The sequence below is a fragment of the Myodes glareolus genome, chromosome 21 (genome assembly GCF_982192425.1).
Source record: "Myodes glareolus chromosome 21, mMyoGla1.1, whole genome shotgun sequence".
Lineage (NCBI taxonomy): Eukaryota > Metazoa > Chordata > Mammalia > Rodentia > Cricetidae > Myodes > Myodes glareolus.
Genome location: NC_142046.1, coordinates 42,151,345 through 42,170,277, shown reverse-complemented (window position 1 = coordinate 42,170,277; position 18,933 = coordinate 42,151,345). Strand labels below are relative to the sequence as shown.

Sequence of the window (18,933 nt, the reverse complement as noted above, 5' to 3'; positions counted from 1 at the left end):
TATATTTTATTGTGTTATGGACACATTTCAATATAGGAAGAATTCAGAATGTTGCATTAAGACTGACACACAAAATGGCCAAAGCAACAGGGTATAAGTGTCTTTTGATTCATTGAGATAAAGAGCATTGACTACATATATCTCACAAGAAGCTAGCTTAAATGTACAGCTAATATTAAATATTATTTATTGCAACTAGTTCCTTCCTTAGTTGGTAATATTATTAGTTCAAGGGTAACCCTTTACAGGATAACATCAGTAAATCTTCCATATTCTTTTGACCTCTGAAACTCAATTTTATGTTTCTAAGATGTAATGCTAATAAGATCTTTCTTTCCACATGTTCAAATTAACAAATTTTTCTGGGTGTCCAATTCTCCCTGAAATATTTCACTTGCAAGAGCTGAAAAATCACTTCTTTCTATAAACAACCTATGACAAATTTAGGGTATCTGTTGTAGAAGACAGACAGCACTTTCCTTTAAATATATGCTATTTTTACTGCTAAGAAACATTTACTCCCCGCCACAAAAGAAATTAGGATTTGAACACATGAATCAACTCGCTTTCCAAGACTAATTCTTGTAGTATTGTCTCCCCTCCCTCCTTCCCCAATGCTAATACTACTTACTCGGACACGAGTGCTTGGTTCAATTGTATTTCCCATCATATCAGAAAAGCTTTGCTCACACAAGTGCAGTAAGACCACCAAGTAGAGACCAGAGCTGATAAACTCATACTCAGCCTTAAAGGGGAAGCAAAGAAAAGAAACAAAGAATCAATACTAGGATTGTGACTGATGGCCACTGTTTACTGGCAAACTAAAGAAACGTATTCTAACACAGCTCCTAGAAAGGTATACAGTCAGCTACTGCCTTACACAGGTGTGATCTTTCCTCATTCTATTTCTCTAATTATTTATAACAAAGTTTACCTTTTAAACCATTTGGTGAGATAACACATATTTTGGCTTTCTGTAAAGCTGCTAACAGACTTCCTTTTACAAACAAAAAATTATCTCAGTCTTCTTTAAAATAATCTAAATCTGTAACATGCATTATAATTTATACTGAAAATGATACACTAGTGGTTTCTGATTTTTTTTTTAAAAAAATTCCTGTTATTTTAAAGGTAACAATACATGCAAATACACACTGAAATTAGCATGGGGTTTTTTTGCTATTTTTTTGGTCATGTTGGTAATGGAAGACTCAGAACTTCTAAATAGTTTCAAAATTGTTATGAGTATTCTCCTCCTTTATCTTTTTGCCTTCATGGCCTTGGGGAATGAACTCAGGGTTCCAGAAATACCAGGCTAGCATTGTACCAATATAAGTAAGTACAGCTCTGAACACAAATTAGGATATAGAGATTAAAAAGCCAATCTGTCCTTTTAAATTTTACAGTGAAAAGGTCAAATGGATGATAAACACATTTGAAATTAAGAATTGCACGCTAATATTAATTTTAGAAACTATTCATCAAATTCTACCTGTAAGTAAGAATTTGAAATGAGCTGGGCAATGGTGGCACATGACTAATTCTAGCACTCGGGAGGCAGAGGCAGGCAGATCTCTGTGAGTTCGAAGCCAGCCTGGTCTACAAGAGCTAGTTCTAGAACATAGACTGTTACACAGAGAAACCCTGTCTCAACAAAACAAAAAAAAAACAAAAGAAAACAAAACAACAAAAAGTGAATTTGAAATAAAATCTTTAAATGTTTAATAATTCTGACATTATTTGAACTGAAAAGGAAATCATGTATCCGGGAAAGTGGTTTTTATTATTTTACTTTAGATGGCTATAATGGCTGTATCAGGCATGGTGGCACACTTTTAATCCCAGCACTGAGAGTTTGGGGCGGGAGGGGTAGAGACAGGAAGATCTGAGTTTTAAGGCTAGCCTGATTTATATAGCAAGTTCCAAGTCAGCCTGAGATTTGCTGTAAGTCCCTGTTTCAAAACAAAACAACCCAGTGACAAAAATGGTTATCACCTTGCAAAAGATAAACTTAAAAAAAAATTATATTGAACCAATCACTTAAAATTAGGATAACTCTAGCCACTAGAATCCATGATTCATATAAAATAAGATAAAGCCAAGACTATCATTGTCTTTACAATGACTATACCTAGTATCTTCTAATACTTCTTTATTATGAAAGAATGCAGGTCATTAAAATGATTAAATAAAAATCAAAATCCTTTTTAATGAAAAAATATGTGACTTAGGTTTTAGAGAGACACTGTACTTCTAAAAGTAGCAAGAGAAAATAACTCTTTAGTCTAAGACAAGAATACGTCATATCTATATGCTGTAAGTCCATAGAGTTCATCAGACTTTCAATGTGCATGTATGTAAATTTGTATGTAGGTATATGCATTTGAGTTTAAGCGTTCTCAGATGCCAGAAGTATGAGCCACCCAACATGGATACTGGAAGCAGAACTCAAGTCTTCAAAAAGTTTTTCAAAAAAGAACCTTTTATTATATGGTTTCATCAACATGTATTATCCCAAGCTAGTCAACAGACTGTAAGGTGGTGCTGCCACCTACTTTGTTCCCAATTTCCTAAACTTTTATTAATTTTTAGGTTTACTTACAAAGTCTGACAGTTTATCATAAATTAGTCTTTTATTTAAAGGGAAATTTTTATGAAATTATAAACTCATATATACATATATATATTATGGTAAGAATATTACTAACGTAGGTTTTCTGACCATGACTTAATCTTTTCTTCAAGAGCTGTCCTTTAAGCACAGAACAGACACTTACCAAACTAGGCAAAATATACTAACTTGTTCATTTGCATGAGCTCTATGTAGTTCATGAATATCAAAATCCTCCAGGTTAAGTTGCAACTTCTCTTTACAGAGTTCACAGGTGGTTACAGCTTCTAATGAAGAACCTGACCAAAAAAAAAAAAAAAAAGTAAATAGTATAGTTTTTCTGTCCTAAGATCAAGTTTAAAATACTGGAGGTAGACAAGCATGAAAGATATTGCATGATCTTGCAATAAACACATAATGCATATAAAATTAATGACATACAATGACAAATGTGCATGTCATGCTCTGTATTGTAACATTCATGCCTCCACCCATCATTTGGAGACCTTTTTTTAATCCTACACACTCACACATCCTGTAATTATGGGATGCTGACAATGAGGCAAAGGAATGTCACTTGTACTTCCTCCTTCTTCCCGAAGTTGGCAAGTTACAAAAGCAATGTTTTGTAGGTACCAAGGTCTTTTTTCCCTTCTCCTGGAGATTCGCAGGGCCATGTTCTGCACTAGCACTGGCTTGAGGGGTTAGCTTAGGAAGAACCTGGCTCTCTTTGTTATGGTGATTCCACCTGTATTCAAGGTTTTAGCAGTGGGCTCCACAACCCTGGCCTCCCCCGGCTGATTCTGCCTGAGGCGCCGCCGAGGCCTTTATTCTCCTTCCTGCTTCTGTTGGGAGGAGGCTTTGCCTTTTTGATCCCGCTTGCCCACTTCTATAAATACCCGACTTGAGTTTAATAAAGTTGCCATTTACTCTTGGTAATGAGCAAGGTCCTTTTTTGTGTGTGTGTCTCTTTAAACTCTCAGGACAGTCGTCCATTCTCGTGGGCCCGAGTTCGGGAAGGCGTGCACCTGGATCGGGTGTGGGTATCCACAGGAAGGCGGGGTCTAACAATGTTTAATGACATAGCATCTTAAACACTAGTTAAGGGCCAGTATTTTTGGTACCACAGCATACATATGTAGACCTTGTATATAATCTAAGCAATGTGCCTACCCTGCTGACTCAAAGAGGAAAAAAGAGATCCACCTTTGTCCAGATAGAAGTAGCTCATTTCAGCCAATTAATAGAATTAAGTCCTCATACATTTTATAACATGGCTCAACCCAAGATTCACTAATAAAGAAGATGTTAATGGTGCGAGCAGGATACATAGCAACAGGCTGAACACTATCATGGTTTGGGAAGAGGATGAAGTGCAGAGTTACAGCTTACTGACTATAAACTTTCTATGTTGGGTGATGGAAAAGTTTTTGAAGTAACTACTCAAAGTTACACATTGAAAAACAAAGTGGTTAATTTTCCTCACAGTAATTTTGGTATAATTTTTTTTTTTGGAAAACAGAAAACAAAAAACTTTTTGTTCTGTCACACCCACTTCACTTTAGCAGGTGGTTATGTCTAATGACATATGTGGGCCCTTCCAACATTTGGGGATTATTAGATATGGCTACCAATTGAAAACTGTCCTCAAATAAGTTTTATGAGTAGCAGTGAAGAGATCCAGCTCCTCTTACACTTTTTGAGTGAACTTGCACCAGTCTACAACTAGAGACTGTGGAGACTGGGAAGAGTAAGAACATCATCAAACTTGTTTAAAAAGGTAGTCTTAAGGAAGTGTATGCAGTAAAGAATCTGCCAACATCACCACTCCATTATTAGTGGAGGGGGTTTTACTTGAGTAAGAGAGAGAAAATAAACAGAGGCATCTGGAGGAGTCCAAAGCAAAGAGAGAAAGAAGTAGACTGGACACGGTCAGCAGACTGAACATGGTCGGGGCTATCTGCAAGAGGGGAGAAGAGCAGGGGAAAGACCACAGAGAAGGCATAGTGAAAGTACAAGAGCAGGGGAAAGCTCTGCCATTGTGAAGAGAGGAGAGAACTCTGACAAGACGAGAAACCAGCATGTTGAGGGGAGGCTTTGAGATGATAACCCGAATTTGTGACACTGAAGGAGCTTGGAGGCCAGCATTCACAGGTTGCTGAGTGTATCAGACCCACTTTTACACAATTATTTCAGCTTACACAAAATATAAACTTCTCTCACTTTCTTATCACCATTCTGACCGGAGGTCTGGTCTTACCCTAAAATCTTTTCTCCAAAACAGCCAATAAAAAAAGAACATTTCAATTCTGCCCCCTTTAGTGGCTTCCCATCATACTTAGATAAAAACTTAAGCTCTAGTCTCTACAAGTCTTGCATGAACTACTACTCTTTCTTATCCCAACTGCATCTACCTTTACCCAACTATTAACTGATACTAGTCATACCATACACTGCTCAGTTCCTCAAATACAAGTCTTTCTTATGAGCTCTACTCTGATAAAATGTTCCTTTCTTTCTAAAAGCCAGTTCTGTATATCAAGGTCTAAAATTAAATGGTGTTTCCTAAGAAAGGTGCTCTCTTAATGACAATAAGATGGGAACAGGTGCTTTTTATGTCTTATGTACCACACTCTAAACCCCACTTTTGGAACTGTACCTGACTCTCCTACCAGTACACACAAAGGAATTCCCTGACAACCTGCTAAATGACACAGGCAATAACTATCTCAATATACATAGCTGCTATATGGTGAATGTGCTTGACTCAAAGCACTGCATATGCCATAACCACTGGTTAATTAAATTATATGGATTAAACAAGTATGAATAAATTTAGTAATACAATAGGAAAAGATTGTTAGCCAAAATGCCTACAATATGTATTATCTCTTGGGAAATGATTTGAAAACAAAGTATCTAAAAGGGTGAATCTTACCAGAATTAATTTTGGCCTGTAACCACTTTTTCATACACTCTTGATGGACATACTGCAGACTCCCTGTGCATTTGCATGGCTCTATCAGTAAATTAGATGACGATGCAGCTGCCATTTGACAAATTCTACATAAGTCTCCTTCTTCTTCTTCAGAGTCCTCTAAAAGGAGGCTGAAAAATAAGGCCCAAATTTCAGAGATATCTTAATTCCTCCTAGCAGGATATCTTCATTACAGAAAATTTCAGTCTTCCATTTGTACTGAGTACAAAAAAAGTAAACAGTAAGAATAAAGCAACAATAGTAACAATTGAGGGGTCATGTTATTATGAATACAAACTGTTATATTATATGACCAGTCATACTGTAACTCAGCTCCAAATGGTTTACCTTTTGTCTTTGGTAACACACTTTAAGTTCACCTTTTCACAATCACTAAGATTTTAATTACTGAAGTCTTCTAGATTATTTTAAATACAATAGTAAAGGGGTAACATACACATCACTTTGCCCATTTTATCAACTGCAAAAGAATTCTGAAGCTACCTCAATTAAGTACAGACTGACTTGTAGTTTCTCATTGACATATCAAAACTGACAAATTCTTTGTATTCATTGAATCAAAATTTTAAAAATAGAAGATTTAAAAATTCTCTAGAACTCTACTCTGAACAATCTTACAAAATCATTTTGGTATATACATGTTTTAAAACAAGCAACATTTTCTATTATCCTCTCTCTGTCCTCTATTTAACAGGCTAACATGTACTATTCATATGTGAATTCCCTTTAAACAAGCAAAGTTGTTAGTTTACTGATAGCACATGAAAGAAGACTCAGTAAACTGATAGTATTGAATGACGAACTGCTACTGACACATAACCTGGACAGTATAAGTGAAGACAGCAAGACATTTACTGAAAGAGGCACACAGACTATAAGGAGACTTTTTGTCCTAGTTTAATCAAAAACATGTTATCAAGCTATTCTGAAAAGCTGAACATTTTGCTCTGTATTGAATGTTCTTTCCTTCATAATTTCAGTTACTTTTTAATAAGTAGATCCAGTTTTTCTGTTTATTGATTTAACTGGTCAAGTCTTAAATTCTCATATATAAGGCAAAATTATTACAATAAACACACATACTATAAACTCTGTTGAAATAAATGTTCATTTAAAACTACGGAAGTAGGACCTGGTATGGTACATTTCTTTAATACAAGCACATGGGAAACAGAAGCAGGTAAGTCTCTGTCAGTTCCAGGTCAACCAGGGTTACATAATGAGATCCTGTCTCAAAACAAAACACCAAAAACCAAAATTAAGCCTATCTAACTAGATAGAATAGTAAAGAATTATAGACCAGGCAAGATCAATAAATAAAACTATCTTTGAAGGTTAGAACTCTTAAGTTATTCTTTAGATAGCTTACAATCAGAGGAAATTGCTATAATGAACAAGTATTAAAGCTAATATTACTAGGGGAGAGGAAAGTTTAAAATCAGGAAAATAGCCCATGGCAAAATATATAAAAAAAGGAAAACTGAGAAATACAAAAATCAGTGGTAAACCAGGTAAATCAGGCTAACTGAGACTGGTGATGCATTATCATTTGGTTCCTCTCCCCACTTAAATTCCAGTTAGCAGCAGCCTAACTATAGAATTAAGGAATTAATTTATGTCTGTGTGTATCAAGATAAATTAAGATACCTTAGATTGTTTCTTGATAAAATTCATACCCTAGAACCTACCTTATTATTATCACCATTTGTCTGTCTCAGTAACACCATGTTTAAAGAAGAAACCAGATAGAGAGCCATTTTAAAACTTTAAACTGATCTAGCTTTACAATGTAAATGAATATTCAAATTTACCTTTCTTTTATTTTTTGCAGTTTTTCTGGGTCTCTTGAAGGTGCACTTTTAGCTTTATCACTTTTCCCATCAGCTGCGTTCCAGCCTGAAGGAATAATATCTACAGTAATCATGACATTGTCGGTCAGACTGCTTCCGAGTGTTGGTGGGACTGCAAACCGGAATAGGGAACCAGGAAGAATCCCTGCTAGTCCTGTACTTCTTCCACCCTGAGGCAAATCTGGTGTGGGGCCACCTGCAGAAACACTGCTCGCTGCTCCAGATGCTTGTGGTCTGTTGGCAGCAGCCCCAAGGGGATCACTCTGTGCTTCAAGGTGAACCACTTCATTTGATTCTCTTCTAAAAAGATGAGATCTAGGTGGAACATCTGACACAGATATTCTTGAAGATTCATCTCTTCCCTCTCGCCTCCTTCTAGAGAACAAAGGTGTGCATCTATTTCTAAGGGAGGAAGACAACCACGGTCCTGTACTTCTACCTTCTGATTCTTGATTAAAATTTTCCGCATCTGGTTCAGAGCTATGATTTTGGCTAAGAGATGACAAACCCCACCTTCGCCTAAGAAATCTAAATCCCTGAGAAGCTTCAGATGTCCTGCTATCACTAACTTCAGAAGACGATGCTCCATTACTCCGAGACTGTGAAGTCAAGGTTCTTGGAGAAATATAATTTTCAGAACTCAATGATCTTGTATTCAAGGAATCTTGACCAGATCTTCGTGAAAAAAAAGTTGATGACATGCTAGAAGCTATCCGTGACAGCAATCTCCTAGTAGTACGCCTACCTTCATTGTCAGAGGATTCTTGAAATGGTCTCCGAGAGGAACCAACTCTTTCTGAATTGCTTATAACTGAGGTTTCATCTCTACTTGAAAGGTATGAAAATGTGGGATGTGAAGCATTTCGAAAAGATTCTGATTGTCTTGGAGAAAAATGTGATCTGAAAGAATTTCTGCTAGAGTCCCTAGAACTCGATACTGTTTGATGTTCAGAAGGCAATTGGTGATTGGTGGATGATGAATTCAACTGTAAATTGCTCACTGAATTCTCTTTTGGTCTTGCTCCCTGTGAATATGAAGAAGGAACTCTTTCTTGAACATCTATTTTTGAAAGAAGGGAAGGCAACCAATTATGAAATAATTTAATTATTATTAAATGTACATTTATCGACTACTGCCAGATTGAAAGACTAGGTTTGAAATGAATACTGCTATCTATAACAGCTTAACTATTATAGGAAAAAATTTATTTCTGAAGTATTCCCAAGTAAAGTCAATACCACAAATTTACATCAAAGTATGAAAGCTTATAAAAATAAGTTGCTGAAGCAAGTTGAATACATTAATGAGAGACTGATATAATAGAAGATTCTCAAGAATTGACACAGAACATTAGTCCAAGTAAAATAGTGCAATGATAAAAAAGCAAAACCATCCCAGAGAAATAGTCTTGAAGATTCTTATTCTAAGCAAAAAGTTATTTTATGTGAATGCTATTGCCTTATATTTTCATAATATTCCTTGCTAATTAACAGGTGAGGATTTCTTTCATTTTGTTTACTCATCAGGCACACGTCAGCCCTTCAATACAGGTTTGGAGCTGTGAGCCAATACTCAACACAGGCTTCTGCTATCTGCATTTTCACAAGTGGGGCAGGGAGGAGGATCAAAGAATTCCAGGCCTGGCTGGCTTAGTTTGGCCTTGTCTAAAGGTCAACAACAAGATAAAGACAGAACTCCTCAACAGGATGTTTCAATCTGAGTGGGGATAAGAAACATTATTACTCTTTTGTGAAGAATACTCCCTATAACCCTTGTATAACAGGTACATTTATTATTGGGCTAATATATGGAGACCACAGAAAGGATAAACTCCAACAGGTTGAATCTATTCCTGTTCTGTAATTTGACTAAAACAAGCACAAACCCCACTTCTGCTCGATCCTTTTGTTAACTCTGATTAGCATTCTTTTCCTTCTGTTACTTAGGCTTCTAAAAAGCTTAAGTCTACAGAGACAAAAACTGTACATGCTTGAAATTTTAATAAAATCAAAACAACCATACAGTTCCAAATAATCCTTAAAAAGGTTAATTTGGGAGCCAGAAAGATAGCCCAGCAGTTAAGAGTACTAGCTTTATCAGAGGACTTGGGTTCCATTACCCAAACCCACATGGTGGCTCTCAGTCATTTGTAACTTAATTCTAGAGACTCTGTCACCTTCTTCTGGCCTCCCTGGGCACCAGGCAAACAAGTAGAGCATAGACATACACGTGGGCAAATACAGCAATATACATAAAATAATTTATAAAAATGGTGCAATAAACGGTTATTTCATAATTCAGTTAGAAGTACACATTAAAACTGTACAAGTCGTACTGTAGTATGAAAGAATTATCTAGTTGTACTTTATTAACATATAAAAATGTTTTTTCATGTATAAAAATTTTGAAAGCAGACAGAATCTGACTACTCAAGAACATCTGTTTTAAACTATTTATTTTTTATTGTATTGTTTTTTGAGGCAATAGCTTTGTAGCCTGCCCTTCTTGGAACTCATGCTATAGACCAGGCTGGCCTTGAACTCAGAGCTCTGCCTCCCAAGTGCTGGGATTAAAAGCATATGCCACCACTGCCCAGGTACATCGCTTATATTTTTTTTCAAGTAAATCAAGATGCTAAAAAAAAAAAATCAAGACAGTTCTGATATGTCTGTAAGAAATTAAAATTTAATTTCCTCCACTTTATTGTTACCAATGACAGAGATCATTTGTACTAACATATAAGCTATACTTAACAAAGTAGTTTATACATACATGATGAAGTTGTGAAATCACCACTTCGGTGATTATAATCCATAAGATTGCTAATGGAGGACTCTGTTCTCCTCTCCAAATCTCTCCTTTCTCTAACCAGGTCTGTTCCAAATGAACCAAGTACCATTGATGAAGATCTGGGAACTTGACTATGCCTCCAAGAAGAATCTTAAAGTAATGCAAGAAATTTTATTTCAGAGAAGGTTTCCAAGGTTCATAAATCTTTAATACAGTAAAGATAACTATATCATTATAGTTATCCCCAGTTATACAGCCAAGTTTAGCAAAACAAAATCACCATTAATGAACTAATCATCTCTTAATTACCTTCCTGTTCAAACATTCTTCTTTTTTGGTACTGGGGACTAAACTCAGGACCTTAGATATGGTAAATCTATGTATGTTAAACATTAGATCCTTCACACTGCAAATCTATCTTCATACATAACTTAAATGTCTCAGTCATTCTCTATTACACCTGCCCACGTATAGCGTAACATTATGTTAAAATAATTGAGTCAAAAATGAAAATCTGTCAAAAATACACTTCATAAAAAGTCAAAGTAATGATGGAAAACCATCCAGACCAGAACCAAAGTCTGGCATGGTGGCTTAATCCTAACACTAGGAGGCAGAAGCAGAAACAGGCAGCCAGGCTTCTGTGAGTTCAAGGCCAACCTGATATATAGAATGAATTCTAGGCCAGGCCTACATAAGGAGACTCAGTTTCAAAATAAATAAAAATTAAAACCAAGCTATTTTGATATGGTAATTCAATTATAGAATTAAATACAATTTTACCAGAAAAAAAATTTTCCCTATGCGGGGAATTGGACTTAAACGTTTACATATTCTAAGCATATATTCTAACAACCTCAGAAATATTTTTACTGTCATATTTCAGTTTTAACAGTAAGAATTAATGTATGTTTTGCAATGATGCTCCAAATTTTATTAGATATGATTTCATTACAAAGTAAACTAAAATTAATTCTCAGACCTATTTTGTTTCTTCCTTTCTTAGCTTTAATGATTCTTCTACATTGCAGGAAATTACCCAGTGAGTTTAAGGTTATACCTTCACATAGGATAAGAGAACAAAATTGGTTCTGCAAAGTAATATGTATCTACAAAGGTCAGTCTGCTCTTATCCAGTTCAATTTTAGTGCCCTTCTGAAGTGCAATGTCTTTCCTTTGGAGGTCCTAGCTATAAAAACTGAAAGGAGTCACTTACACTTATTCAGTTGGTAATAATGTACAAGCATTTTATCTCTGTGCTATCTGTGCTATAACTGTGGTATCGCAAGTTTTGTCTCCTTCCTTTTACAGCTTTAGGGGTGTCTGCCATTTTACTGGAGGAGTTTCAGAAGGAGGAAATCTGCTTTCCTAGCAAAGATTGTTTGAACACCACGAATACATAAACCTAAGAATAAAATATAGGGAAGCACTGGGTGGTGGTGGCGCACACCTTTAATTCCAGCACTCGGGAGGCAGAGGCAGACGGATCTCTGTGAGTTTGAGGCCAGCCTGGGCTACAGAGCAAGTTCCAAGACAGGCTCCAAAGCTACACAGAGAAACTCTGTCTTGATAAAACAAAAACAAAAAACAACCCAGTGTGTGTGTGTGTGTGTGTGTGTGTGTGTGTGTGTGTATGGAAGCTCAGAGCTTTATGGATAAATCATGCAAATCCCACGGTGGTTAAGTGACATGTTCAATGCCATTCTTGTATACTTATGTGGAGCTCTTAGTTTCCAACTTTTTTTTTTATTTAAGAGTTCTGACATTTTCTGAAAAGTATCATATACTATGTTTATCAGTTGAAGGACACATGATGAGGAAATATTTAATGTTTTTCAGATGTGGCTTGTGCACTATCACTTTAAAAACCTCTCTCATAATAACCAACAGAACACTCATAACTTTCACCAACTTGAACTACATACTAATACATAGTAATGTTAGAGTCGAGCGTGGTGGCACACGCCTTTAATCCATATACTCTGTAAATTCTGTGCTAGGCAAGGCTATATAACGAGACTCTGTGTCCAAAAAGCAAACAAACCAAGGACAAAACAGTTATTCTACCTAAATAATAGCCTACTAACATTCTCTGTTTTGTAAAGCAAAAAGGCAAAATCAATAGTCAACTCAGTTTCACCACCAACTTAAGGTAAAATCTTGAAAACTAATTGCATTTCCAGATTCACTATCACATACAAACTATTTTATTAAAAATAGTAAGATATTAAGAATCTCAGAGAGGGAAAAGACTTTGATCCAAAACATTTCATAAAGTGGCTTTTAACAGAAACTGAGTAATTTCTTACCTGATACTGTATTTAAGCCACTTCCAGTACTTCTCCCAGCTGAGGTAGATGTACAGTTTGCACAAGAAAGTTTAGGTCGTTTTGAATCATGATCCCGTTGCGGGTTCTGTGCTCTCGATCGTGCTCCCTGAGTTATCTCAGATTCACTGTACCATGCAGACTGAAATGGTGATGCAGATGCTGATGCAGACTGTAAAATAATTAAGAAAAACTGCCTTTTAAATTACTCAGTTTCACAGAAAATACTAATATTCAAAAAAAAATCAAGCTAAAATCAAGCTAATGGTTGTTGGTAATGTGGCTTCTAAAAGGCAGGTGATTATGAGGTAGTGAGATGGCTGTGCTGGGGACTAACCAACCCATGGATTTTGGGATGCTAGGTACACACTACTACTGAGAGAAACCCTGAGACAGACTGATCAATCAACCAACAACAAAAGAAAAGTATTTACCAGCTGTATTGTTATTTTACGCACTGCTTTGTACATATATAGTTAAATTAATAAGTATTCTCACTGGAAGAAGTATTTATCCACAGATAAAGCCATCCACCGACACCCACCACTTCAGCTAAAATTTATTTTAGTAAAAGTTTTCTAATTTTAGAAAGCATTTTATAAAGACTATACTCTTAGTCACAATTCTGAAGACCCCCAAATCATTAGCTATTAATTTGATCTCTACTTCAATAATTTAAGGTTAAAATGCCTCGGGTGTAGTCTTTTTTTTAAAAAAAAAATCTAATAAATGTGCCCAAAGCCTTTTGAATTTGAATGTACATATATATTCAAGTTAAAATACTACCTGATATTCAGAATCCAGTCTAAAGGAAGAGTCTCTAGAGTGATAGGAATCATTTAAACTAGCTCCTCTGTTTCCGGACACCATTCTAGCACTTAAAGAGCCAGAGGGTTGAACAGAAATTCTTCTTGGAATCCTGGAAGGTTTAGACTCCATGCTCAAGGTTTCCTGTGAAATGCAAATTTGTGTTAATTTTATTTGGGAAGACAAGCAAGCACTTACATCCCACCCCCAACTACATACAGCAACAACTTACTCTAAAATATTCATTTAGTTTGAGACACAATTCAGGTGTCATAACAGAAAAGGAGCCATTGAAGAACTGGCCCCGGCCACCACAAATTAGCAGGTAAAAGTGCAGCTAGCCTTGTAAGCCTGAGAGCAGAGTTCCATCTCCAGAGAGAGGCAGAGACAAGAATCCCCAATTCACCAAGAAGTTCTCACATCAGCTAGCCTGGAGTAAACATTCACCTGGGAGACAGATGAAATTCTACCTCCACAGGGAGGGAGGAAAGAACTGACTCCAGCGAACTGTCCTCTGCCCTCTGCCCACGCACATACAAAATAAATTTTAAAAATTAAAAAGCATCAAATAGTCAAATCAACTATTTGCAACAATATTAATCTATGAAACTCTCACCTCCCTTCTCCTTGAAGGCAGAGGTTTGGTAACATCCAGTCAAGGTTTCCTAATGCCCATTTAATAGATACAGAAAGATGTTCTACACAACACACAGATCTGTCTTGCAATGCCTCAACTTTTTCCTCACATACATTTATCCTTGACTCTTGCGCCATCCTTCTTAATGTACACGCCTCTTATACGACTTTCACATCCTTTAACAAATTTACTCTCACAATCTGGGAAGCCTGTATATTCCTTATCTAATTTCTGCCCATCAGAGTAAATCTTTATTCTGTATAATTCCACTTTTCACATATTTTTCCCTGAGAAGATTTCACAGTCCCGACATGCTGATAAACTACCTGGCAGGAGAGACTGGAGCACAGACAATGATTGGTCAGAGATGGTAAGGACCACACTTTCATCATAACTGCTTAGTTATGCAAACCTCTTGCCTTTTACTGAAATCTAAAGCTAGAGGCCAGAGATCCCAGCACCCACAAAAGAAAGCTTACAACGACCTTTAACTCCAGCTCCAGAGTATCCATCCTCCTCTATTGGCCTCCATGGGCAAGCGCATACACATATAAATAAGTAAAATAAAGAAATAAACCCAAAGTTATGTTCGATGTTGAGAATGGAGTGTGTGTGTGCGTATGTGTGTCTTCTTTGTTTCTATTACTTCTTTGTGTAATTGGTCTGTTAGGACAGGTGGCTGACCCTAGCTTATTAGGGTTGCCAGACTCTGACTCAAACAATGTGGAAAACATGTCTCCAAAATAAGTATTTTCCTTTTATTTACCACTGACATGCTCTCTTAATTCTAACATAGATAAATGTAATAGCTGGCATTTACCAAACACCATGTGAGGGTCAGGACTGACAAATCGATCCCGTGAGTAAGTGCTCTACTAGTCCTCCTTTAGAACGTCCTTGGAATATCGGAAAGGAAAGACCTATAAAATATATAAACCAGAGATGGAACTAATTACATGGTGATTTACCAGCTCAGCTGGTAAGGCACTTGTGCAGCAAGCATAAAAACCTAAGTTCACTCACAGCACTCACAAAAACTGCAAGGCTTTGGTGACACACCTGTAATCCCAGCGTTGGAAAGGCTGACACAAAAATTCCAGGTTTAATCAGAGATTCAAAAAAATAAGGTGGAGCACATGTGACAAAAACACCTGATGTTAAATCCAGGTCATGTAAAATGTGGAACCAAGTGCTTTCCACTTTTGCAGATTCATAATTAAATTCCTAAATTTTCTTCACTGAGCACTTAACACACAACAATCACCACTAGCTCTACAGCATCGCAACACAAAATAATTCTGTCTGGCTCTAAGAGTACCGAAGACAACATTCTTCAATTTTTTTTCTCTGTTCCTGTTTGCTCCTAATCTTAGATTAACTGTGCATCACATCCCTCCAAGAACTTACCATCCCAACCTATGGGAGAAAGTCATACCTTAAAGGTTGTTTCCAGAAATAGTGGGCAAAAACAAATACTAAATTAAGTTACTTTGGTCAGCATAGAAACCTTGATCTTTTACATCTTTACTTTTAAGCTTGGAATTTGTGCTGACCTATGTGAAGATTAGAAGTACGTAGCCCAAATTCTAGAAGCATCCATTTTTCAAATGAATGCTCAATTAAGGAACCCACCAGTCTAATATCAAGATATCATCTTTTGGAAAAAAAAAATTGTGGTGCACATCATTGGAATTTGGGAGATGAGCAGGATTCCATGCCATAGGGTTTTTTGTTTCGTTTTGTTTTTTGTTTTTCTGTTTTTCAAGACAGGATCTCTCTGTGTAGCCCTGGCTATCCTGGAACTCACTCTGTAGACCAGGTTATCCTCTGTCTCCCAAGTGCTAGGATTAACATCATGCACCACCATGCCCTGTTCTTATGCCTGCCCACTTCAAAGCTAAACTAAGCCTAGTCATGGGATCCTTGCCTAGATTTCACACTAACCTGTTATTTAATTACCTGCAGTGATTGACATTAGTATCAGCCTATACCTTCACCATCATTACTGGCCACTTAAACCCTTTCTTGGTTTTTCTGTGTTCATTGTGTATCATGGGATGCATGACCAGGTTTGCTAACAGATAGTACCAATTAAGACTGGAATATAATAAAGTACTTGAGAAATCAATGGTAATCAGCAAAGTAAAACCAATAAAGCCTAAGTAGCTTGTGAATTGGTTATTAAATAAATTTTGACACTGTGAAAGAATACAAACATATCAGTCTGTTTCTGGCTATGACACAGCAAATATTAGGTAATAAGTCTGTAGTAAATAAGAAAACAACATGTCAAGTGTCTTATTATGTAACTAAAAAATTTTCAGCAAATGAGAAGTAAGACTGAAAGCAATACCGGATGTGGTTAAAGCAATCATATCAGAACTACTGAGAACAGGCTACCTTCTATCTTCAGTTTTTTTGCTCACCTTTCAAAGCCTCATAAATGTAACCAAAGACTTAAATCTTAAAAAGGGGCTGAGATGGCTCAACAGTTACGAGCACTGGCTGCCTTTCCAGCCAGTTCAGACACTCCCAGCACCCACATGGCAGCTCACAACTGTCTGTAACTCAGTTTGGATCAGGAATCTAACACCATCACACCAATGTACTTAAAGTTAAATAAATTATAATAAAAAAATTCAATGAGGGGAGCTAAAGTAGGACAGATCCAGAAACTCAGCGAAGGATGGTGTTATAATCTAGGGACCAGAAAAATATAAGAACTAGAAACAAAGTATTTAACCTCATCATCACAGAACAAAAATCTGTCACTAAAGCAAGAGTAAGTAATCAAAGACTTAAACCATTTAAAAAAAAAAAAAAAAGGGAAGAAAAGACCATCAGAGCAAAATACAATTTCTACGGAAAGAGTAATGACAATTCCTCAAAAATAAAAACAGAACTATCAGAGAACACAGTAATTCCATTTTTGGGCATTAACCAAACCAAACCAACCTAACCAACTGAAAATAAAGGTCCTGAAATATATGTACATCCCCAAAACAGCAATATTATTCACAACAGAACTCAAATGTTACCGATAAATGGGTAAATGGCTAAGTAAAATGTGGTGCATACATATAACTCGTATCAATCAGTCTTAAAAGGGAGGGAGGGCCAAGCAAGGTGACTTAGCAGGTAAAGGTATTTGGTGCCTTGCTGGACAATCTGAGCTGGAACTCTGGAATCTACAAGGTTGAAAACCAACTGCTACAAACTAGCCTCTGACTTCCACGCATATGCTGTGGCACACACACACCCATGAACATACACATCACTCACCTACCAAAATAAACTGGGTGTCGTGGTGTATACCTTTAATTCCATTACTAATGAGGCAGAGGCAGGCAGACCTCTGAGTTCAAAGCCAGCCTAGTTTACACAGTGAGTTCCAGGACAGTCAGAGATACACAGAAAGACCCTAGTCTCAAAAATCCAAAAATAAAATAAAGTAAAATAAAATAAATGTAATAATATTTTTAAAAAAGCTTTAAAGGGGGCATTCTGATCCATGATAGAATATTAATCAGTCTTGAAGAAATTATACTTAAACAAGTCAGTCACAAGGCAACTATTAATGATTTCACCTATCTATTTAACATAGTCAAAGTCTTAAGGACAAAAAAACAAAAGGGCAGTTACCAAGGGGAGTCAAGATTTACCACTTAAAGTGTGTACAGCTTTAATATTATGAAAAGAACTATGGAGATGGGTAGTAATAGTGGTTATATGTCAAATAAATATATCTAATAAAATCAATTGTACACTTAAACACAATTAGGATGATAAATTCTACATGTCATTTTACTACAATCAAAAAAAATTGTGCAGAGAAAAAAAGATGACGCATGGGGCTAAAAAGTTCCATTTGATTAAAAACGTTCATTTGGAAAGGCTAGTGAGACAGATTAGTCAGCAAAGTACTGAAGTAAGTCACGTGATTTAAATTCAATCCTTAGTAGCTACACAAAAAGGCAATGAGGTGATATGTGCTTTTAATCCCAGCCATGAGGAGTTGGACTAAGTCTGGTTAGCTAACCTAGCCTGCTTGCCAAGTTCCAAATCCAGTGACAGACTTGCCTGACTCTGACTCTCTCTCTCTTTCCTGTCCCCCACACCAATGAAAAAACAAACAGAAAATACAACTCTTGAGGAGAGATACCAGAGTTTGACCTCTGACCTGCGCACACATACAAACACTTAATCCCTATATTTGGAGAAGTAGAATCTCACATGCTTGCCTAACTCCATTCCCTCAAAGACAGAATTTTAATCACTAGGGTGGGCAGGGGAGCTCACAGATATACTATGTATCCCCCACTATCATCATAATCAATTTGTAATTTTCACAAACGGATCAGTATGAGGAATTTTTAAAAATCTATATATACTTGCTATTGAGACCCAAAGTCTCTTTTATAGTCCCGTTCTCCAATGTTGTCAGGAGAATTATAATTTTCTATTCTTAAATCACTAAGAAACACAAGAGGTCAGAACAGGAAAGATGGCTTAGCAGTTAAGAGGGCAGAGATCTGGGTTCCATTCCCAGCATCTACATGACAACTCACAACCACCTACAGGCATATACATGGTGCACATATATACATGAAGGCAAAATAATCATACACATAAAACAAACCCAGAAAGTTTTTAAACAGAAACAAACAAAATTCAGAAGATTTCCAAACAATAATATTTGGCATATTCTCAAAAAATGTAACAGGGTAACCATGTATAGTTCAAAGTAAGAGCGCTTTTGTGGGGCTGAAGTGATGGCTCAGCCAAGACTAGGATCACAACCAAAAATAAAAGAGTGCTTTGCTGGCATGCATGCATGAGGCCCTGGTTTGATTCCTAGCGCAGGGAGAGGAAGAAAGGAGGGAGGGAGGGAGGGAGGGAGGGAGGGAGGGAG

The 18,933-nt window shown here is 36.6% G+C and overlaps 1 protein-coding gene across 15 annotated transcripts in view; it reads right to left on the bottom strand.

Moving 5' to 3' along the window:
* The window catches only part of Marchf7 (membrane associated ring-CH-type finger 7), a 37,339-nt gene that overhangs the window by 4,629 nt on the left and 13,777 nt on the right, over window positions 1–18,933 (bottom strand). For 7 of the 15 annotated variants that reach the window (XM_085681076.2, XM_048426352.3, XM_048426347.3 and 4 more), the window contains exons 2-8: window positions 13,364–13,528; window positions 12,560–12,770; window positions 10,233–10,400; window positions 7,421–8,519; window positions 5,550–5,719; window positions 2,801–2,910; window positions 632–745 (exon numbers count right to left, since the gene is read on the bottom strand). In XM_085681076.2, the coding sequence (XP_085537202.1) occupies window positions 632–745; window positions 2,801–2,910; window positions 5,550–5,719; window positions 7,421–8,519; window positions 10,233–10,400; window positions 12,560–12,770; window positions 13,364–13,516 (2,025 nt within the window). In that variant the 5' untranslated portion in view covers window positions 13,517–13,528. Of the gene's footprint in view, window positions 1–631; window positions 746–2,777; window positions 2,911–5,549; window positions 5,720–7,420; window positions 8,520–10,232; window positions 10,401–12,559; window positions 12,771–13,363; window positions 13,529–14,841; window positions 14,942–18,933 lie in introns of all 15 variants that reach the window. The other 8 variants (XR_007230451.3, XR_014998838.2, XM_048426354.3 and 5 more) reach the window with 4 other exon arrangements.